Genomic DNA, 22,087 nt, shown 5'->3' on the forward strand with positions numbered 1-22,087 from the left:
TAAATCTCCCCGTCCACATGCGAGGGGAATTCACTCCACTCGAGCAGCAGCATATCTGAAGCTTTTTTGTACTTCAAGTTCGGTTGGCTCGTAACAGGAAAAATATCTTCTCGAGTTTGCAATTTTCAAACCATAATCACTTTTGCGTCACATTTGTCAAGACAATCCTTTGAAAGAAAACCACGCCCGAGGAAAAACAACCAATCAGAGACAGCAGGCGTGAATTACAAGGTGTCGCCCAATAACGGGCAAACTCATCGCAGGCACACCTCCACCGTTTCGCAAGAAAAGACGTTAAAACCGATTAACATTTCATTTTATGGTAAATACTCCATTATAAATAAGGTAACAAGGCAACAGAAGTCTGCCTGCTAGTGAGCGACCAATGATTGACGCCCCGTAAGTCAAGCTTTCTATTTCTGATTGGTTGTTTTTCTCGGGTGCAGTGGTTTGTCTAAGCCACATTTTCACAGATGATATTTGTTACGTACTATTGTCAAGTCATCATGACCGTTTTAATAAAGATGAAAAAGTGTTTGGTTTTTTTTTCATTGCAAACACCCCTTCAACTAAGTTTGCAACTTTGAAAATTCCCAGAACTTTCGATAAACCTCCGCACCCGTCCTAAAACCTCGACACTGACTTCCTGTCAGTCATATAATAGCTTTTAAAATCTTTCCGAAAACAAGCTGCCTGAACACTTCAGATCTGCTCAAACTGTTTGTACATTGCAAATAAACGTGCCTTGCTCTTGGGCTTTCTACGGCCGTGCGGATTTTCTAAAAGGAACACGCTGACCTGACCCACATTTTCACTGTGTTCTTCTCTCTCTCTCTCTCTCTCTCTGGCAGTGTACCCGTCGGTCGAACCAGGATGGCTGCAAGCGACCTACCAGGGAAAAACGGGTTTAATCCCCGAAAACTATGTCATCTATCTTTAACTGAATTGTTCTGTTTCCTCCATGGTATCCATGGAAAAGCCCTTTACTGGTGATTGTAGCTGTGTGGTTTCTAGCTGCTTGGATAGGGGCTAGAACATGACAAACATACCTCCTTTTTCTTTTTTTATTTGGAAAAAGACTTCCTCAAATGTGTTTTTAATCAGACAGACATCATTTGTCTTTTTTCAACACGTTTTTACGACCACAAACGACACACGAGAACCACTTGACAAGTTTTATTGCCTTGAAATATCTTCAACAATCTTTGATTAATGTATTTTCTTCTGCAAAAACAGAGCTCGGCAAAAAAAAAAAAAAAACTGGGACCTCACACCCCACACCGTCAACATTTCCCGCCATGCTCCGCCCGCCCGCAATCGAAAACTCAAATTCTTGTCAATTTAGCATCGCCCATCTGTCTTAGTTCAAAGTTGAGAGCAATCAGGCAAAAAGTTTGACTTTGACCCTGCCGATGGCAAATTGTAAATGGCCGTCTTGCTGTGTGAATTTTACATCGAGTTCCTGTGGCTATTTTGTGGGTCTGCTCTCTTTTTTTTTTGTTTTTTTTAAGCTCGAGAAGGTACTATATGACAAATTACAAGACAGGACAGTAACACTACGGTTAAATAGCCTCTAGGAAAATAACAAAAAAACTACTTAGATGACTCAATTAAAACATATTGCGAGTTATGTAAAAATTGTTCCTAAATGTTAAAAAAAAAAAAAATCAGTTATTATAGATTGACTGCAAATGTGTTTAAAAGTTAAATACAACTGAACTGTGCTCAGGCAGTGATTCCTTTGAGTTCAACAAGAGGGAGCTCATGAGTGACATCACTGGCACAGACCGTAAAGCTTCATTTTGTTTTGTGTGTCGCCCACCTGACAAAGACGCTGTTTCCTAAGCTGCATGTTATACATTAGAAAAAATGGCACAGTATACCACCAAAACAAAAATGGCACAAAAAGTACATACACAAAAATCTGATCTCATGTCAGTTTACTCACAAATGTATTCATGAACTCAGTATGAAATCTAGGCCTGTTTAGCTGAATACAAAGCTCTTATTCTGTTGTATAAATGGAAACAGGTGGATACACAGGTTCATTGGAGTTTCTCCCATCTTGTGGAATAGCATTTCATTGTTCTGCTTTTGAAAAGATGAAAAAAAAAAAGCCCACATTATTTGTTGTAAATAATTCATAATTTGTGGACCAATTGAATGAAATTGGATCATATCACGATTGCGTTTTTCGTGTGTCCTGTTACGAGAGACACATCCATCTAAGGTTGTGCCCATCAATGAAACGAGTGTTTGGGGCTATTTTGTTCCTTTTTTTTCCCCAAGGGGCACTACTGAGTGACTTTTAAGGGGCTTTTGTCGGCAACCCTCAATAGTCACGCCTTTTTGTAACACCTAAAGCGATCATCACACTGGCTGTGCACTTCCTGCTGTCCTACCATATATTATTCATAGAAATAATCAAAGTCACTTATCCTGTAAAGCAGGGGGTCTCAAACCTTTTGGGTAGAGGGACACCTTGTAGGGGAGAAATTTTTCCTCTGCCCCCCAAGACCCGGGTTTAAGAATCCCTGTTGTAAACTGATTTATTCTACAAGCCCAATAGCAATGAAGTTGGGACATTGTGTTAAACATAAATAAAAACACAATACAATGATTTGCAAATCACGTTCAACCTATATTTAATTTCAATACACTACACAGACAAGATATTGAATTTTCAAACTGATCAACTTGATTGTTTTTAGCAAATAATCAGGAACTGCAACACGTTCCAAGAAAGCTGGGACAGACAGGCTCATGTTTACCACTGTGTTACATCACCTTTTCTTTCAACAACATTCAATAAACGTTTGGGAACTGAGGACACTCATTGTTGAAGCTTTGTCGGTGGAATTCTTTCCCACTCTTGCTTGATGTTACTCTTCAGCTGTTCAACAGTCCAGGGTCTCCGTTGTCCTATTTTACGCTTCATAATGCGCCACACATTTGCAATGGGAGACAGGTCTGGACTGCAGGCAGGCCAGTCTAGTACCCGCACTCTTTTACTACGAAGCCACGCTGTTGTAACACGTGCAGAATGTGATTTGGCATTGTCTTGCAGGGGCGTCCGTGACAAAGACGTTGCTTGGATGGCAGCATATGTTTCTCCAAAACCTGTATGTACCTTTCAGCATGAATGGTGCCTTCACAGATGTGTAAGTTACCCATGCCATTGGCACTAACACAGCCCCATACCATCACAGATGCTGGCTTTTGAAATTTGCGTCCATAACAGTCCAAATGGTTCTTTTCCTCTTTGGCCCGGAGGACACGACATCCACAATTTCCAAAAACAATTTGAAATGTGGACGCGTCGGACCACAGAACACTTTTCCACTTTGCATCGGTCCATCTTAGATGAGCTCGGGCCCAGAGAAGCCGGCGGACGTTTCTGGGTGTTGTTGATACATGGCTTTTGCTTTGCATAGTAGAGTTTCAAGTTGCACTTGCGGATGTAGCGCCGAACTGTATTTACTGACATTGGTTTTCTGAAGTGCTCCTGAGCCCACGTGGTGATATCTTTTACACATTGATGTCGGCTTTTGATGCGGTGCCGCCTGAGGGATCGAAGGTCACTGGCATCGTTGAGGAACACGCTTGTTCACAAAGAGGTGAACCTCGCCCGATCTTGGCTTGTGAATGACTGACCAATCAGGGAAGCTCCTTTTATAACCAATCATGGCACCCACCTGTTCCCCATTAGCCTGTTCACCTGTGGGATGTTCCAAACAGGTGTTTGATGAGCATTCCTCAACTTTTTTTGCCACCTGTCCCAGCTTTTTGGGAACGTGTTGCAGCCATAAAATTCTAAGTTCATGATTATTATAGTTTATCAGTTTGAACATGAAATATCTTGTCTTTGTAGTGTATTCAATTAAATATAGGTCGAACATGATTTGCAAATCATTGTATTCTGTTTAATACAACATCCCAACTTCATTGGAATTGGGGCTGTAGATGCTATACTTTCATGACTTCACCTTCCAATGTGTGTGCTGGTATACCAGCATACTTTATGTTGTTATTATTACTATTAATGTGATTGTTTTAGCTGTTTCAGTGGTTTGGGGGGGGGGGGGGGACAAAAACGTTCAGTTAGCACAAACTGACGAGTTACTGTACTCCTGGGAAGGAGAGGCTGAAACTGTATTCGGAGAATGTCAGGTGGCCTTGGTTTTGAGTGGCGTAGGAATAATAATGAGAAAACTCCCTTCAAGTGGGGAGTTGCGGAAATTCTAAACATGTCCCGCATTGTGTAACATTTCTATGTGTGTGGGGGGGTCGATTCCTCTGCAAGCAACTACTGTCTCCACAGTGCATTTACACCTTTATAAATAAACACAATGATTAATGAAGGATGGGAACTGAGGTGTTTTTTTTTTTTCTTTCTTTTTTCAGCGTGTTATAACTAAGTAGGAAATTGTACAAAAACATTTCAACAACATTACACTATTTTTATCATGGGGGGACATTTTTGAATGAAAATCTTCAATCGATCTCATAAAACAAAATGTATCCTTTAAAACTTGAATTTGATAACATAAATAGTATTTATAGTTTTAAGTATTATTAAACTGGGCCTGTTCATCACCTTTAAAATGTCTCTTTTTGCAGTATGACTGATGACATTTGTAGCCTTTTAAATTACACAGATCATTTATTCTTTTTACATTGGCACTGCAAATATTTCACTTTTGACAAACGTGAATCAACCCCCCCAAAAAAAATAAATTCCAAATTTGCTGCATAATTGACACAGTTTCCACTTAAATATGAAAAATGTTTTCACAAAACACTGACAATTATACATTAGTGATCATTACAATGAAAAGATGAAGAACGGGCCCTCGTACTGCCTCTTCGTGACCAAGCAGCAAATGATCGTCAAACATTGCTGGTACTGTGTGCCCACATTAGATCTACTTTTTACATCCTGTGATGGAAAAAAAGCTTGGAAATTTTGCATCTAAAATTTTTAAGAGTTTGTCAAAAGTGACCTGCCCTGGAATTTGCCCAAAATGGCCGACTTCCTGTTATGTGCATTGGTTATTGCAACTTTTTATTATTATTATACCCATCCATTGTCTTACGATAAATACATCCACCATATTTGTTTTTTTGCGTGGATGGGTGGAACTGGTGTAGGGGACTGATTTTCCAACTTTTCAAGGGGCGTGGCTGCCTCTGGACTGCTAAAATGGGAATTTTACAAAAATGTATGACTTTTCTGGCATGTTGAGGCCCCCACGAAAGTGATTCATTAAATTAAGTAAAAATAACAATTCTTCCAGTCCTGCCCTCTTGCTTTTACATAACAGCAACGTCAAACGTCTCTTTACAACTCTTCATATTATTTATTGTTAGCCTAATAGCATAATTGCCTCAGCCATTTTTAACTTACTGACATAACATGAAAAAAAAAAAATAGCAATGTGCTTGCTAAAATTGTGTTTTTTTTTTGTTTTCTAAATGTCTGTGTAGATTCTCAGTCATCCAGTTTGAAGTCGATAGCGTCAGTCTAATTGTCTTATTAAAGACTTATTTGACCGTTTTCGGTGAACAAGAAATAAGAAGATTCAACAAAGGAAGATTGTAGTTGCATGTCCTGGATGACTGGGAATCTACATTTAGAAAGCGCGTTGCTATTTTTATGGATCTTGTGACAGTAAGTTAAAAATGACTAGAGCACTTTTGCTATTCGGCATTTTCTGTCATAATAAAAGAACAAATCAATTTAGCAAGAAACACAAAGTAGAATCACTTGAATTGCTTTCGCTGGCCACATAAAACGACATGGCTGGCCGCAGATTGACACCGGTGCTCCAGACGGTCTACATTCGAGCATACTCAAGATTTTTTGTGTTTACTATGCCTCCTGCATTTTCATCCTTCTAAAGAAAAAAAAAAACCAAATCCAAAATAGTCTCAAAGGGTGCGTCAGTCATTAAGATGATCTTTTTTACTGTGAGTGCACGTTTATTGATTGATTGTTTTCGATTGATCCCAAACGGTAAGATTACAAAGGCAGGAGGAGCACTCGAGGCAGTTTTGGCGAAAGATTTTCACTCGAAGATAGAAAAAAAGATCCAGGAAACGTGGGGTCACTTGGGGTGGAAGAGCAGAGGCCTCACCATGCCGGCCAAGACCTTGGGCAGCTGCGAGGCGATCACCTCGGTCATCATCTCGGGAAACTCCACCTTCATGGTGTTGGCCTGGATGAACGTGCTCAGGCAGAACAGGTTGACCTTCTTCACTATCTGTCAGGAGGGGAACAGTCATTTGGGTGACGCAAATCTGTGGATGACTCATTCTTTCCGTTTGCAATCACAAAATGGAAAAGTGAAAATCTAACAAACCAACAAGCTTTTTTTACATTTCACACATTTTACACAAAATGGAAAAACAGGCCAATGGACTGAATTTGGTTGAGTTTACATGAAATGACATTACCACACTAACAAGTTATGTAAACTGGACCAGTTAAAATGAAATTTAGTGGCCCATTTTTCAATTTTGCATTCTTGATTTCAGGTCTATTTTTTTGGGGGGGGTAATTTTTATTTATTTCGTTATAAGGCTGCAAACAAAAATGATTTTAATAATTGATGAATCTGTCATTTTTGAATCTGAATTTAAAAACTTTAACATTTCCATCCTTTTATTCAAAGAACTATATTATTTCAAAATGCACAAACATAAATTGATTATCTGTTACTGGTTTGATGCGTAACGTCCAAAGTCAAATTAACAACTACATTTACTGCTTGTAAAATAAATATAATTACTATTTACTAAGAGTAATATTTTGTGGAGTTGAACAATTGTAAGTCCCTACATAATTAATCGATTATCAAAAGTCATAGTTGATTAGTTGTGGATTAACTCCTTCGTTATTGAACCGAAAAGCAAACTAATCACTGGGTGTGTTTTTCTTTTTTCGATTGCCAATTGCAAAGGAAAAGGATGAATGACAGATTTGTCAAGCAGGTCTGGAGTTTTCGCTCGGCGTACTTCGTGCATGGCGTCCAACAGCTTGGTGAGGTGGTAGAAGCGCTGCGAGCTGGCCACCATGCTCTTCTCCTTCACGTGGACGGCCTTGGTCAGCTCGCGGATGTAATTCTGCCGCATCTCCTCGAACGCCCCCTGGCTTTTCAGACCCTCCAGAGGCACTGAGAGCAAGCACACCACAAGAAACACCCGCTTGAAAACACTTCTCTCTTTGATACAGGACAGAAGATGGGCGATGGGCGATGCACCTCCAATCATTGGCTTCAACAATCACTGGAAGTATGTTGTTGTTTTGGTGAGGATTTGAATTATTTCCACATTTGGGATTTTTGTGCACCGGAGGGTTATCTTTGGAAGATGAGGCTTCTTCTGTCTTGCCACCTTAGCTCATACCTCAAACTTAAGAACCAGACAGGAGATTGTTGTCGCATGTACTAAACCTTTATCAGAATTCCTTCAGTGTCGCTGTGGACTTCTCGGCAGCCTCCCTGACCGTTCAAGTCTGCTTCTCGGTAATGTCTCTGATGTGCCGCAATATCTCCACTTGATTGTCTTAACTGTGTTAATGCCGTGGAAATGATTTTGCTCCCCTTCTCCTGACTGATACCTTGAACCAGTGTGATCCCTCCGATGCTGCAGAAGCTCTCTGCGGACCACGGCTTAAGATGTGACTCCAAAAATGTCTGGAAAAGCCTACTAGAACATCCGAGTTAAACAGAGGCACTCTAAAGTCGGCGCCTGTGCGCTGACTCCCATTGAACGTTAGTTTAAATGGGATTGGATAATTCTGAACACAGCCACATCCCAAGTTATAAGAGGGTGTGCACACTTGTGCAACCACATTGTTTTCGCTTTGACTCTGGAAAAGATTTGACGGTTGTACAGATCAAAAAAGGTTTTGAAATTCTTTATCTTGGTCTCATTTCTTCTTCTTTTTCTTTAAGGCTCGCTCGTCCCGTGAGGGGTCGCCACAGCGCGCGTCACCCTTTTCCATGCCAGCCGACCTCCTGCATCCTCCTCTCCAACACCGACTGCCCTCACGACATCCGTCCACCTTCTCTTTGCTCCTTAAACAGCGGCGATGCCGGGGATCGAACCCGGGGCCTCATTTATTCACGCCACAAAACATATCGCCCAAAAAAATGGCACTTGAGCAGGAGCGTGTAGACTTTTTCTATCTAGCATAAGGAAGAAAATGTAGCATGACCCTGCTGATTTAACACAAATCAACTTCAAATCCAGAGTTTTCTAGCAACCTCAAAAGCGATGAGTTTCTTGAAAAGCTGGAGGATATTTGAAGCGTTCATAAAAACAATCTCAGCCAGACAGGCTCGGAGTTAGAACAATGATGCCAGACGGTTCCAAATCAAACGGGGCGGTCAAAAAGTCAGGTCAAGTCTTATCGGGTGAGCTCGGCTGCCTTGGCCATCTCTTATCAGATATTCAAAGGCAATCGGATTTCTGCTCTCAAGCCCGAATGACACGTCTACTGTAACCTCGTCGCCGGAGTAAACCAGCTTTGATAAAGCCGCTACGTGCAACCTGTCAAGGTCCGACGCTCACTTCTTTCTGCTACTCTGTAGCAAATGGACATTTTTCTTCTTAACAGGTACTGAGTGTTTGAGCATTTCACTCGCTTCAAGCTTCTTTTTCCTGACAAAATCCTAAGGTTTTGTAAACAACTCCATGTCAACAGTCAAAGCGATGATGTCACAGAATCGAGCTGAAAGCTCCTCGGCAGTCATCTCAAGAGATTTGGATGACAGAAGCTTTAGGACGTCACGAAAGACAATGTGTAAAAAGGCGCGAAGGTAAACATTCTCCGCTTTCACTTATGTAATAATAATTGCGTTCCTCGTTGCGTCATTTATCTTTCAACCTTTGAACGTTAGGCCCACCCGGCCGGTAGACACAAAGACAATCGGGCTCTTTTTTGGTCTTGAAAAAAATATATATATATATATATATCCTTTTGTCCCAATTATGGGGTCCGAAAATAGTGCAACGGAACGCAGCCGATCAAGAAATGCCCCGACTCAACAAAAGTAAAAGACCGTAAACAAAAAACAAGCATGTTTTTTCCCTACAAAAGTGGGTTCCCTCTTTTTATTCATCTCCGTTCCCCTCGGCAAAGATCGGCGCATCTACCCGTCTGGGTTTTTGAGAGATCTCGTGCAAAGACGCGGGATTTCAAGATCGGCGGTAGAACTGAATCTTTGTGTGCGCGTGGTGTTCTGTGTTGAGCTGATCGGCGCACGCCACACATAACTGTTAAATGGCAGATTGTTTTTATCTTTATGTGTGGGGCCTGTCACAGATACAAAATCTCTCAAGATGTGTATACCAGGCCTTAGCTATAGAATGAACAGACAAGGCGAAGGAAGATCTTGAATTACTTAGATTACCGCCCTCGGCATGCGGAAACATCTTTGTACTCAAAAAAGACAAGTTGTATGCTGCACTGTAATTTATCTTCGTCTTGGAACTGATACTGTGTTTGTTTATATGTTAAATGATTGCACACGGCGTCCGATGATGTCAGTCTGCCTGTTGAGCGGAGGGACGGCTACAGGTATTGGAACTTGTTGTTGTAAGGGTTAGGCCGAGACTTTTGGCGATGCAGAAATTCATCGGAAAATCTGAAAGACAGTGAAGCCCGCTTACCCCTGGCTCTGCATTCGCAAATTTGCCTTTTCGAGGATTTATTTGGGTGAGGGGGGTCGGGGATATCCTGTCCTCCATTATTTGCAAAAACAAATCGCCTATTTACGATTTTCTGTAACATGAAGAAAAAAAATAAAAAATCCTTGAATGACTTTCCACGGCAAACAATCTGTCTACAATATGTACAGTACGTACTTAGGGAGAACAAGAACAATTCTAAGGTTACAGCGGTTAGAATCTCCAGCTGCAACTAACCCAGCGTCTGAGCTTGCAGTCTCGTGTTTATCTACGAGCTAACGCTCGTCAGCCCGCGCTGGGACGTAAAACAGCCGGAACGCACACAGCAGCCGAGCGATCTCTGTGCTAGATGAAGCGGGGCGGCACCCGGATGGCTGAATCTGCCGTGTTGCTGGCGGTCCGGGTTTCCGTGAAAATCGGAGCACAGCGCTGCCCGATGTTATCCTGGCTCTCGGCTCATCCGTCTTGCTGTCGAGGGCAGAAAATGTACTGCGGACCTCTCATCGTTCGCTTCGGCAACTGTTAGCTAGTGTAACCGGACCACCCCGCACTGACGTTGAACGACTCAGGATTTTTCGTCGTCGACTATAATGTGATGAAAGTCGATTAATGGATTATGTCATTGATGTACTTTCAGCACAGTAAAGCGGTCCGCAGCCTTTTACTGTGCCACAAATCAGTTTCACGTGAAGACGTATTTGGACGGAGTGAGAGCGAAACTAAAATAAAGGATTACAAATACATTGAATGTAGTCGTAATTAGTAGCAGTTCTGCGCATGCTTGTATTTCACTTAGACTCATTTTTTGGTAAAAGTTCTCGTTAGCACACAATTGCTGTCTGTGCGTTATTAGACGAGTTTGATTTTACGCCGCAGCCCTTGTTCCTCACCGCCAGTCCTGACGTACTGCTGGTAGGAAACTTTTAAGGCTAGCGGCAATCGGAATATCCAAAGCTAGCGAGGATAAACCACTATTCTCATCCACTAGCATGTTATTTTGCTACTCTGGGACCGTGCAGACGTATGAAGACCGCGTCGCCTTGTTGGTCTAGCATTTCGTTGACCCACAGAGCATTATAGCATTATATTATATTATCTCTACGAATGGAGAGTCGATAGCACAGGCCATCGACGCGCCGACCGGACGTCGGGCACTGAAGTTTCGTTAACGTTCAATCGCACGGCCAAGCTAGCTGCCATCCGTTGCACGCGCAACAAGCTAAGCGGTGGCTGCGTGCTGTGTGGTGCCAACGTGTTATTTGACTGATTGGCGTGACTGACTTTACTGTTTGCGCCAATGATGGGGGAGGCATTTGGGCTCGCTAGGTTTACTCGTTTTAAGAATTTTCCAGTTCTATGAGCAGACGATTTTCTTGATCAAGTAATATAGTTTTCGCCGTGTTTACCCATGTTGAGCAAGATGATAGCCTTCATGCAGAGGTACTCCTCCCGGGTCACTTGGAGGTTGGCGAACTCCTGCGGGATGAACTGGATGGCCAGGCACAGGTCGTGGATGGGGGATCTCCTTATTTGGTCACTGGGGGGGGATGGACAGTAATAGTGGTTACCCCCCCGAAAATGTGCTCACTCTTTGACTTTTTGCTTTTCTGTCAGGTGCAAATAAGCCATATAATTCACTTTAAAATTCTTTCTGTGTCAAAATTCCATATTTTCAAGAGAACATTTGTAATGTTATGATGACAAAGTCACATTTTAACAAGTGAAATTTCAAAAATACAACTTTATTCTCCTAATATGACGCCCATTATTCTGGAAAAGCCTTTTATTACCTAAACATTAGTATTCTCCAAAAAATGACTAAAGATAGTTTTATTGGTGCGCTGGTCCCTATATGTGGGTATGCACCGCTTTAAATAATACCACAGAATAATTGATTGCAAATGATGTTGCGGACCCCCAAACTATAGCTCGCGGACCCTAGTTTAAGAACCACTGAACTAGACTAAGGAGGGGAAGACTAATGTTTTATTTTCTGCCATTCAATTATCTTAAAATGAATGTCATTTGATTTGTATCTTGTCAATAAACACCTGAATCAAAGACTGAGTGTCTTTTTGGCGGGACACTGAGTGTGTGTGTGTGTGTATACAGTTCAAGTCAAAAAAAATTCAATTCCATTTCAAAAAAGTAATCTATTTACTCATTTCTGTATTCATACTTACAGACTTAGAATGAGGTCGGGCGCAAAGTACATATATTCCCTGGTGACGTTCTGAAAGGAGCGCCAGCCGAGAGAAAACACCATCAGGTTCATCCACGAGTACTGGATAAGCGTCATCTGGTCGGTGATGTGCAGATTACGGAAGCCTTAGCAAAGGAAATCACACTTTAAAGTGCTAATATGGAATTTCTACAGATGTACAGACTGTACTCGTCATGTACAGTCCGATACAAGAGCATTATCCATTAAATCGATCTTTTCCGCAAAATGATCATTAGGCAGAAAAATCTTTGGAATTTCCCGTCACCCATTTTGCCCGGGATACTTGCTGCTGGTTGGGCCTCATTTGGGCACATTTCTTTGCAGGACTTTGTCAGACGACATAAACTTATTCCCTGATGTTTATTTTCGTCGACTGGAATCCAACCGTTAACTACCACTGGCGAATATATTCGTGAGTGCGTTTTACAATGGGTATGCATAGAAGAAAGTATCATCAAGCTGATTCGTATGAAACATTCCTGTTTGTAAACCGCGCCAATAACTAACAGATCCACGTAGATGGTGGCGTTGCATCACTTTGGATTTGAGATCAGCACGCAGTTTTTGAGTAGAAGATACTGATTAGGGTGTGCGAATCTCGACTTGTCACGTCAATTACGAGGTAGACCAATTTTAACAGGTTGGAAGTTTAGGCACCTTACACTTGAGCAGAGTATGTACAATATGTGTCGTGGTCCTGAGACAGGAAGAAACAGTCCATGGAGTAAATGACGAACACAATGTAAAAAGAAGCCACTGATGTTCAACTCGAGCCATGCGTCGCTCACAGCACGATTCTTAGTTGTATAACTGTAAATACATCATTATTTTGCCATCAAAAGCCCTTTCTCAGTTTTATTTTCACTGTTTTATAGTTTGAAGCGTCACTTGAGAAAAAATATAGCATCAAAGTTACTGTTCTTTTCGCAAAAGGCTAATTTTCCCGGATTTTTGGGTCAGAAACCTGTGTTTTAGGTGAACCAACCCATGTTCTGCTGCTGCTTACTAGAGAGCACAGAAAGTTCAAAAGTATATATATATATTTTTTTTTTAATCTATTGTATTCTGTCTTTTGGTAGGTTCAGAACACAATATTCGGTGGGTCTTGAACAGGAAGTTGGCCATTTTTGGGCTTGTACTTGGGCCAACTCTTGCTGTGGAATTCTTCCCAAATGAGCACCAATCGGGAGACAGACTGTAGATGAAATTGCGAACCTTTCATGCCTATGCCATTTTATATCGGCATAAACCCGGCATTAAAAAAAATAATAATACTAATAATAATAACAGCAGTTCGACCGATGGACGTGAAATCGGGTGAATTATAAAAGTCTCGACAACCCATGAACGAAATTGAACAGGAAATCGCAACCGGCCATTTCGTAGCGGCTTAATCATCAGATATCCACAGAGCACCGAGACCTTCGGCAAATTCGTCCTGTCGGGTCTCTCCGAGCTGAGCCGGGAAAGGTTACCTGGCAAAGACTTGGACCACTTGACGATCCGCAGCAGCTGCTTCTCGCACAGCTTGTTGAGGCTGCTGAGCAGCACGTGGGGGACGTCGGCCTGGGTGCCGTCGTGGCCCGAGAGCACGATCTCGGGTTCGATGTTCTCCAGGATGCCGGCGATCTGCTGGGAGAACGGCACGTCCTGGAGGCCCGGCACGGCCGCCGCGGGGCTCAGGGCCCGGCCGTCTGCCGACACGGACAAGTGTGACGGGAACACGGCGGAGGGCGAAAAGCCCAGCGCCTTGAGGGCCCCGAAGCGCTTCAGTTTCCTGCCTGGGAGGGAGGAGCAAAAGGCTTGGTTAGAGAGTGATGTTACAAATCAACTCCATTTTTCTCACTCATGCGCCAAAATACGTCAATAAATCTGCCAACGGAGCATTAAAACACAGCACAAACATGAATAAAGCACCACACGTCAGTCCAGCAGACATTACAATCTCGGTTTTTTGTTGCTTTTTCTTTGTTATTTTCTGCAAAACATACCATTTGGAGAAGAAAGTGAATGTAAAGTGCATTTTACATTCTTTTAATGGAAAATTGTAGTTTCCAGTTCAAACCAGTTCTGTTCGGTATCACTGAAAGCAAACTTCACTCCAAAGCAATGCAGTGAACCGCCACATGTCCACGGTTCGGCATTTGTGAATTTTTACATTTCTATTTAGAACCTATCCTCCGTTATTTCCTGAAAATCTCAACAGCGGACTCCCACATACTCCTAATTATTTGCGGATTTTTGCTGTTCCGTGTCCGGTTCGGGCCCTTATCCCTACCAACACATTGTCCGCTGTTCTCGTGTTTTTGTGGAGAGGCCAAAGCAATAACATTGCAGGGGATAGCGATTAAAAATTACAAATTCCTTGTCATCTCCATGACAATATATATATATATATATATTTTTTTTTTTTTAAAGGTGAATAAGCAGGGATTCCCCAACGAACAGGTGAATATGAGAATCCTGAACTGTGAATATTTGGGGATCCACTGTATTACTTTGACAGCATCTGGTTGAATCTCTGTGTTGTTGTTAGGTGTTTGTGTTTTTCTTTTTATAGCATTCACGTCATTTGACTAATTCGCTAAAGGGACAAACTTCAGGTGCACATAACGTTTTGCTAAACCCTGTAAACACGGGGGGGGGGGGAACACGACAACATTTTTTGTTCAGAAAAATAACTACAGTATGGTATGTTATCCAAAAAAATGCAGTAATAGCATAATACCACGTTAAAGAAAATATGTCTGTGAGTTTTGATGGATCGTCTGTCAACAAGTGTTGGTGCACAGTTTGTGTTCAAAAAGCCGCTGCTTAAAGGGTTAGAACGCATCCATGCTATTCGTTAGCCCATCCAAAGCATTTTGCATTGCGTGTTAGCATTAAGCTAGTTTAGTTTTACAGGAAACTTCAACTGTGAGTCTCACTAACTAGTCTGTCTGGGGCTCATTAGTTATCCAGACGTTACCTCCGAGCATCATTCCCGCTTGATAGCACTTCCGCAGGCGACAGGCCGGGCAGTTTTTCCTCCGGATCTTGTCCACGATGCAATCATTCCGCCCGGCGCACAGGTAACTGTGATGGCCTTTGGTGCACACAAAAGAAAAACAACATTTTAACTGGTCTTATTTTATTTTCAAAGTAATGAGGAGGAGTAGAGATTCGGTGAAGGGCTCCTGAGTGTTTGGTGGAGAGCGCTGAAGGAGAAAATGAGATAGCGGCAAGGCTGTAAGGACAGAGTGACACGGCCATGGTGAGACACGGTGGCGCTCATGTATCCACCGCCGCGCGATAACAAGCAAAACAAGTCCAAAAAGCCACAGATAGCGCTGCTAAACACCTCGAGCAAAAGCAAAGAAGGTTAGCGGTCGTTTTGGTTTTTGTTTTGTTTTTTGTTTTTTTTGGGGGGGGGCAACTTAAAAGGATGTGAATGTTTGGTCTAAACTCCACCACGGTCATAGAAAATGTCTCTTCAATGTTATTTTCTTACTCCTCAAAAGGCTTATTGCCCTCGTGGAAGACACAAAAACAGCCAATAGGTTACTTAAAATGGCTGATTTTCATGCTATAAAGATACAAAATGGCAACCTGCATTATCAGACCATGGCCATAGATGGCCACAATGTATCCCAACAGACAGCTTCTGGACTTGCTCATGCTTTTCGATCAGAGAGGGATATAATCATCGATTCATTGTCAATTGTGTGGAATTGATTGAAGCAATCGAGGCAAAAATGGAGCGCACTACTTGTGCACAACCAGCAGAGGCGCTGTTGATTCAGTCTGAAGAAGTAAGCGTAAGTTGATACTTTATTAATAATGTAGCATGGGAAGTTGAGCGATAGCCATGCAACACAGAGTTGCTCCTGTACCATTACAACTACAAGCCCAATTCCAATGAAGTTGGGACATTAAGTTAAACATAAATGAAAACAGAATACAATGATTTGCAAATCATGTTCAACCTATATTTAATTGAATACACTGCAAAGACAAGATATTTCATGTTCAAACTGATCAACTATAATAATCATTAACTTTGAATTTTATGGTTGCAACACGTTCCAAAAAAGCTGGGACAGGTGCCAAAAAGGCTGAGAAAGTCGAGGAATGCAAGGAATTGAGGGATTTCATCATCTACGGTCCATAATATCATCAAAAGGTTCAGAGAATCTGGAGAAATCACTGCATGGAAGCGGCAAGGCCGAAAACCGACATTGAATGCCCGTGACCTTCGCTCCCTCAGGCGGCACTGCATCAAAAACCGACATCGATGTGTAAAGGATATCACCGCATGAGCTCAGGAACACTTCAGAAAACCGGTCAGTAAATACAGTTCGGCGCTACATCCGCAAGTGCAACTTGAAACTCTACTATGCAAAGCAAAAGCCATGTATCAACAACACCCAGAAACGCCGCCGGCTTCTCTGGGCCCGAGCTCATCTAAGATGGACTGATGCAGAGTGGAAAAGTGTTCTGTGGTCCGATGAGTCCACATTTCAAATTGATTTTGGAAATCGTAGACGTCGTGTCCTCCGGGCCAAAGAGGAAAAGAAGCATACGGACTGTTATGGACGCAAAGTTCAAAAGCCAGCCTCTGTGATGGTATGGGGCTGTGTTAGTGCCAATGGCATGGGTAACTTACACATCTGTGAAGGCACCATTCATGCTGAAAGGTACATACAGGTTTTGGAGAAACATATGCTGCCATCCAAGCAACGTCTTTTTCACGGGCGTACATCCCTGCTTATTTCAGCAAGAAAATGCCAAACCACATTCTGCACGTGTTACAACAGCGTGGCTTCGTAGTAAAAGAGTGCGGGTACGAGACTGGCCTGCCTGCAGTCCAGACCTGTCTCCCATTGAAAATGTGTGGCGCATTATGAAGCGTAAAATAGGACAACGGAGACCCTGGACTGTTGAACAGCTGAAGAGTAACATCAAGAAAGAATGGGAAAGAATTCCACCTCCAAAGCTTCAACAATGAGTGTCCTCAGTTCCCAAATGTTTATTGAATGAAAAAGGGTGATGTAACACAGTGGTAAACATGACCCTGTCCCAACTTTTTTGGAAGGTGTTGCAGCCGTAAAATTCCAAGTTCATGATTATTTGCTACAAACAATAAAGATGATCAGTTTCAACATTAAATATCTTGTCTTTGTAGTGTATTAAATATAGGTTGAACATGATTCGCAAATCATTGTATTCTGTTTCTATTTATGTTTAAAGCAACGTACCAACTTCATTGGAAATGGGGTTGTAATATTTTTGGGAAATGAGAACAGATCAATCAATTATCAATTTTCTCCATAAGGAGATCAAAGAAATGTACTTGTATGCCCGTTTCCTAGGTGTGTAATTGCTTGTAACAGGAGTTCAGAACATTCAGAGCTCCCATCCTATTAAAAATGATGGCGGACAGTTTCATGTGTTCAATGTCCTCACCTTCCACAGCTCTTTTAAAAAACACCTTGCAGCTGCCACAGGTTAGAACTCCGTAGTGGCACCCGGAGGCCTCGTCGCCACAGATCACACAACACCTCTGAGGAGGTATACTGCGGGAGAAAGAAAACAAAAAAAAAAAAAGTTCCAATGAATTCAACCTTGCACAAAAATAGTGAGGCTTATTCATGAAAATTCTTCATTAGGCTCATGTGAATTACCTAGTAGACGTTTTTAATCAAGTCTTACTACAATCACAGTGAAACTAAACTTTATTAATAGTTGCATATTATAGTACAATTTGGATTCAAACTAAAACTAATATTAAAAAAAATAAATAAATAAACATTTGACACGTCACCTTCGCCTTTGGATGTGCGAGTACTTTTGCACTTTGATACCAAACAACTCTATTGCAGTCCAACAGCGAGCCCAATGGCACGTGTGTCAAACTCAAGGCCCAAGGGCCAGATCTGGGCCGCCCCATCGTTTTATGGAACCCACAAAAAGCAAATCAAGTTCGTGTCGGTTGCTAAATGGATTTCTTCTTCTCAATTTGGCAGAAAATCTGTACCAAAATTTCACCACCACCCCCCCCTCCCTGAAATCCCTTATTAAAATACAACAATAGTATTTATATTTGGTTGTCACTACTTTCCATTACTTCTGATTTTAATTCCAATTTGTCATTAAAAATCTATGATTGATCGAGGGCGGAAATCTTGTACATCCAAATATGGTCAATTTCATATTCCCCCCCCCCCCCAAATCGATACTAATGCCATGCCAATCTGATCTATTTTTTTTTTTTTACAAATTATTGAATAGGTGTTGTTGTGTTGGTGTTAATAACTTGAGTGCAACTTTATTAACTCTCGTAAATGTGTGTGCAGATTAGATGAGATTATTCCATTTTGGCCGAATCAAATAGGTGTCGTTGTGTTGGTGTTGATGAAGGTATACTAACTTTAACCGTGCAGCGTTTGGTAACTCAAGCAAGATGGCTCGTTTTCATTGCCTGAAAAGTTGTGTTTTTGGGAGAGGCTCTTGCGCATGGAACAGCAAAGGTCATGTTGTTTGTTACATCCAGGCGATGCAGCCATTGGAGTGTGTTTTGCTCGAGTGCTGTGAGAGCCACGTTGCCATCACGGGGTTGATGGATAGAGCAGTTATAAATTAGATGTTGTGCAGTTTGGGGTGCTGGTCCGCAGACACAAGATGGTGATTCGATAAGGCCCCAGCGGCAGCTGCTGAAACAGCGATATGACGATATGTAATGACGACGAAACGCCGGGCCGATTGTGTACACGTAACAATGAGGTGTGTCAGAAAAGTTCCGGGACTTGTGTAACCAAGGTATATTTCACATCCGAATCAATCTCCTTGGACGTAATCCGTTACGGTAATATGCTTCTCTTCCCTGATGCGCTGCTCCCCGTGGAGACGCTAAACCTCGACCACCGTTTTGTCAGTGCAAACACTGCCCCTTGAATTTGGGAAAAAAGAACAACAACAACAACAAAAATCACACAGCGCCAGGTAGAGTGAGGAGAGAGGTCGCTCTTGCACAGTAATGTTCTTCTCAGCCAGGAAGTATCAGATGCTCAGGGCGTCGTGAGCAGGCACGGGTTGTCCATCCAAAACTTTCACTTCTTCTCGTGCACCGAATGAAGCAAATGCCACGGGGCGGTTCGCAGCATTTCTTTGGTGACTCCAGTGCTTGAACTTTCCGACACTCCCGTTCACCTCCACATCATTTGGGCTGAGAAACCTTGTTTTCGTGGCCTTTTATGGCAGTATGCAAGTTTGGGCCGGTTGATGCCAAGCAACGCTATGCAGCAGAGCTTCCGTACAACAGCGGCGACCGGAATTTGCCTTAAATACGAAATTAGCTGCAAATGTGTCCCAAATCCATCCGCCTTGCCTGGCTGTATTTGATCGACAACTTTTAATTTTTGGCCTACACAAAAGATTAAGTCTACAAGTCTCTTAAAGCATCGAAGTGTCAATCATTCAGTATTTAGGAGTGAGACGCAAGTTATGACCTAGTGAGATTTATGTCTTGTTTGTCTGTACCAAATATCATTATGAACAATGTCTCTAATATTGAAATATTATTTTGCAAAACAAGTTATGACGGGCAGAACAGTGGAAGACTGGTTAGCACATCTGCCTCACAGTTCTGAGGACCGCGGGTTCAAATCCCGGCCACGCCTGTGTGGATTTTGCATGTTCTCCCCGTGCCTGGGTGGCTTTTCTCCGGGCACTCCTTCCCCCCCCACATCCCCAAAAACATGTGTGATAGGTTGATTGAAGACTCTAAATTGCCCGTAGGTGTGAATGTGCGTGCCAATGGTTGTTTGTTTATATGTGCCCTGCGATTGGCTGGCGACCAGTTCAGTGTGTACCCCGCCTCTCGCCCGAAGATAGCTGGGATAGGCGCCAGCACGCCCGCGACCCTTGTGAGGACAGGCGATATGGAAAATAGATGGACGGACGAAAGGAAGTTTTGACGAAGTTAAGCGTCTTAAAGTGTCAAAGGCAAACATGGTCGGTCATTACGGTTCCAGTTGTGTCACGTGATGTGGCAGCAGGCAAACTTTCAATGACCTTCATATGTCTTTGCGATGCCGGAAAAGCTCGAGGAATTCTTCGTTAACGATGTGCATGCACAGCCCATAACGCAACGCGAAACTACCATTTCTGAGTTAATTGACTTTTGACCTATTAATCTATTGACTTCCATAGGCTTTCTGCCAACCGAGGCACCACGTGACCATAAACTTAGCCAATGTCTTATAATATGCTGCTCAAAAAACAGTCACGTCACTTTATTATTTACGATCACTGAACAGCTTCTAAACTGCTATATACAGTGATTAGTGTATAAAAAAAAGACATATTTCTATTCACTGGTAATGTTCATGTTCTAATCAATTACGTAGTGTGCGCTGCTAACACCTAGTGTAGATTTGCCCTCGGGGGATCATTAAAGGATGATTTTTATGGCGGCCACTGAGGGAAGACGTAAGTACAATGAGACCCAGCCTGAAAATGACGGACAGCTGTGCCCGGTGGGGTGTGCGGAGGTCGAAGTTTACCCGGCAAAGGCGTTGAAATGTGTGTGGTTCCGCTGGGCCACGGCCTGGCTGTGCACCCCGTTGTAGCCCAACGGGTCCTCCGTGCCCCCGGGCGCTTGGCACCAGAAGTGCGCGTCACCCGCCGGCCCCGCGGCGGGCGCCTGCCAGCGGGCCAGGTATGCGTCGCCGGCGTCCGGGTGGAAGGCGGCGCCCTTGCCGGCGATGCCTCCGCGGCACTCGGGCCTCGGCTGGCTCTGGCCCATCTGCTCCGTGGGGTTCATGTGCGCCAGGAAGTTCGGCGAAGCCTCGTGCGCCGAGCGGGGACCCGCCGCGGCGAAGCCCAAGTGGGGCTGCTTGCGGCCGCCTTGGGAGCAGACGTCGAGCGCGTCGTCGAAGGCTGGACACGGCGTCGTCTCCATGATGACGGACGCCTCTTGTTCGTCCTTGATGAACTTGGACGACAGGCTGGCTCCGACCTGCGCCACGTTGTCTTTGACCAAGTGTTCCCACTTGAGAAAGTCACTCCCGCGCCCGTACGAAGCCTCCTGCTGCTGCTGCTGCTGCTGCTCCTGCTGCTGCTGCTCCTGCTGCTGCTGCTCCTGCTGCTGCTGCTGCTGCTCCTCTTGCGGACCGTTCAGCAGGTTACCGCAGGCTCGGAACACCGAACCGTCGCCCCCCTGGCTCGTCGGCATGCCTGCGGCCGCGTAGGCATCGTCCGGGAGCTTCATGTCGCTGAAGTCGAGCATGTCACCCACGGATTCGAGCATCCTGCCGTGGACTTTCTCCATCTCGGTGTGCGTAAAAAGTGGCCCGGGGAACAAAACCAAAAACAAAAAAGAGAGAGGGACGCGAGTCCTGTGCGTATCGAAACGGAACGGAGAGCGAGCAGTTGGGAGGTTCCGTTCGTCAGCCGCCTCCTACTCTCCCCTGGCCCCGACCCAAATGAATCTCGATTATCGCCGAACCGCTTTCGAGGGGATGTCCCACAGAACCTGGCTCTGGGCGTCTCGGAGGACATTTCCAAAAGAGCAACTCCAGGACACGAGAGAGAAGAATTCGAGAGAATTCGGCATACGATGTGTCGAATGAACACAACGGGACGCACATTTCGTGAGCCCAACTGCCTAAATGTTCCTCAATCCGGAAATAGGGGCGCCATTGTACGTGAATTTCGCGCAGGTGCACCAAAATCGCCTCTTCTCGTCGTTTCTCGCGAGGTAATGTGTTCGTCGGCGGGAAATCCCTTGACCGCGCGCCTCCTTTTTGAGAGTTTCAAATCGGTTGAGATTGATCGTAAATATGGATTGTGTGTGGGTCGTGATATATGACCAACATTTATTGGGGTTTTCTGACACTTTGAGGGGACTGAACATGCCTCGGGTCAAATGGACCCATTTCAAGTACACGTGACTTTGCAACTTTTTTTGCAAAATTATCCACAGTTAAGTTTCACCAAAAAAATGTCCCCATTGCGTGACTTGGTGAGCAGTTTAGTTTATCCCTGTTATGTTGCGGGTCAAATGGACCCATTCCACGTTGCTTGACTTCACACATTTGCAACTTTTTATGAAAACGATCCACAATGAAGTGCAATCTGCTCGACGATTGCGCAAAATATCGATTGAATTTGTCAGTAATGGATTTA

The 22,087-nt window shown here is 43.5% G+C and overlaps 2 protein-coding genes across 7 annotated transcripts in view; one reads left to right on the forward strand and one right to left on the reverse strand.

The window, feature by feature from the left end:
- LOC133482521 (rho GTPase-activating protein 42) overlaps positions 1–4,362 on the forward strand; it is a 76,374-nt gene extending 72,012 nt beyond the window's left edge. For all 6 annotated transcript variants that reach the window (XM_061782724.1, XM_061782726.1, XM_061782723.1 and 3 more), the window contains one exon: positions 852–4,362. In XM_061782724.1, the coding sequence (XP_061638708.1) occupies positions 852–940 (89 nt within the window). In that variant the 3' untranslated portion in view covers positions 941–4,362. The remainder of the gene's footprint in view (positions 1–851) is intronic.
- On the reverse strand, positions 1,161–21,664 carry pgr (progesterone receptor). Its single transcript, XM_061782740.1, has 8 exons — positions 20,464–21,664; positions 17,366–17,475; positions 14,889–15,005; positions 13,396–13,701; positions 11,880–12,024; positions 11,103–11,233; positions 7,018–7,175; positions 1,161–6,263 (listed from the first exon to the last, which is right to left on the reverse strand). The coding sequence occupies exons 1-8, from the start codon at positions 21,228–21,230 to the stop codon at positions 6,108–6,110; spliced, it is 1,890 nt and encodes a 629-aa protein (XP_061638724.1). The 5' UTR covers positions 21,231–21,664; the 3' UTR covers positions 1,161–6,107.
- Positions 21,665–22,087: the final 423 nt, after the last annotated feature.

Source organism: Phyllopteryx taeniolatus, chromosome 8 (assembly GCF_024500385.1).
Source record: "Phyllopteryx taeniolatus isolate TA_2022b chromosome 8, UOR_Ptae_1.2, whole genome shotgun sequence".
Lineage (NCBI taxonomy): Eukaryota > Metazoa > Chordata > Actinopteri > Syngnathiformes > Syngnathidae > Phyllopteryx > Phyllopteryx taeniolatus.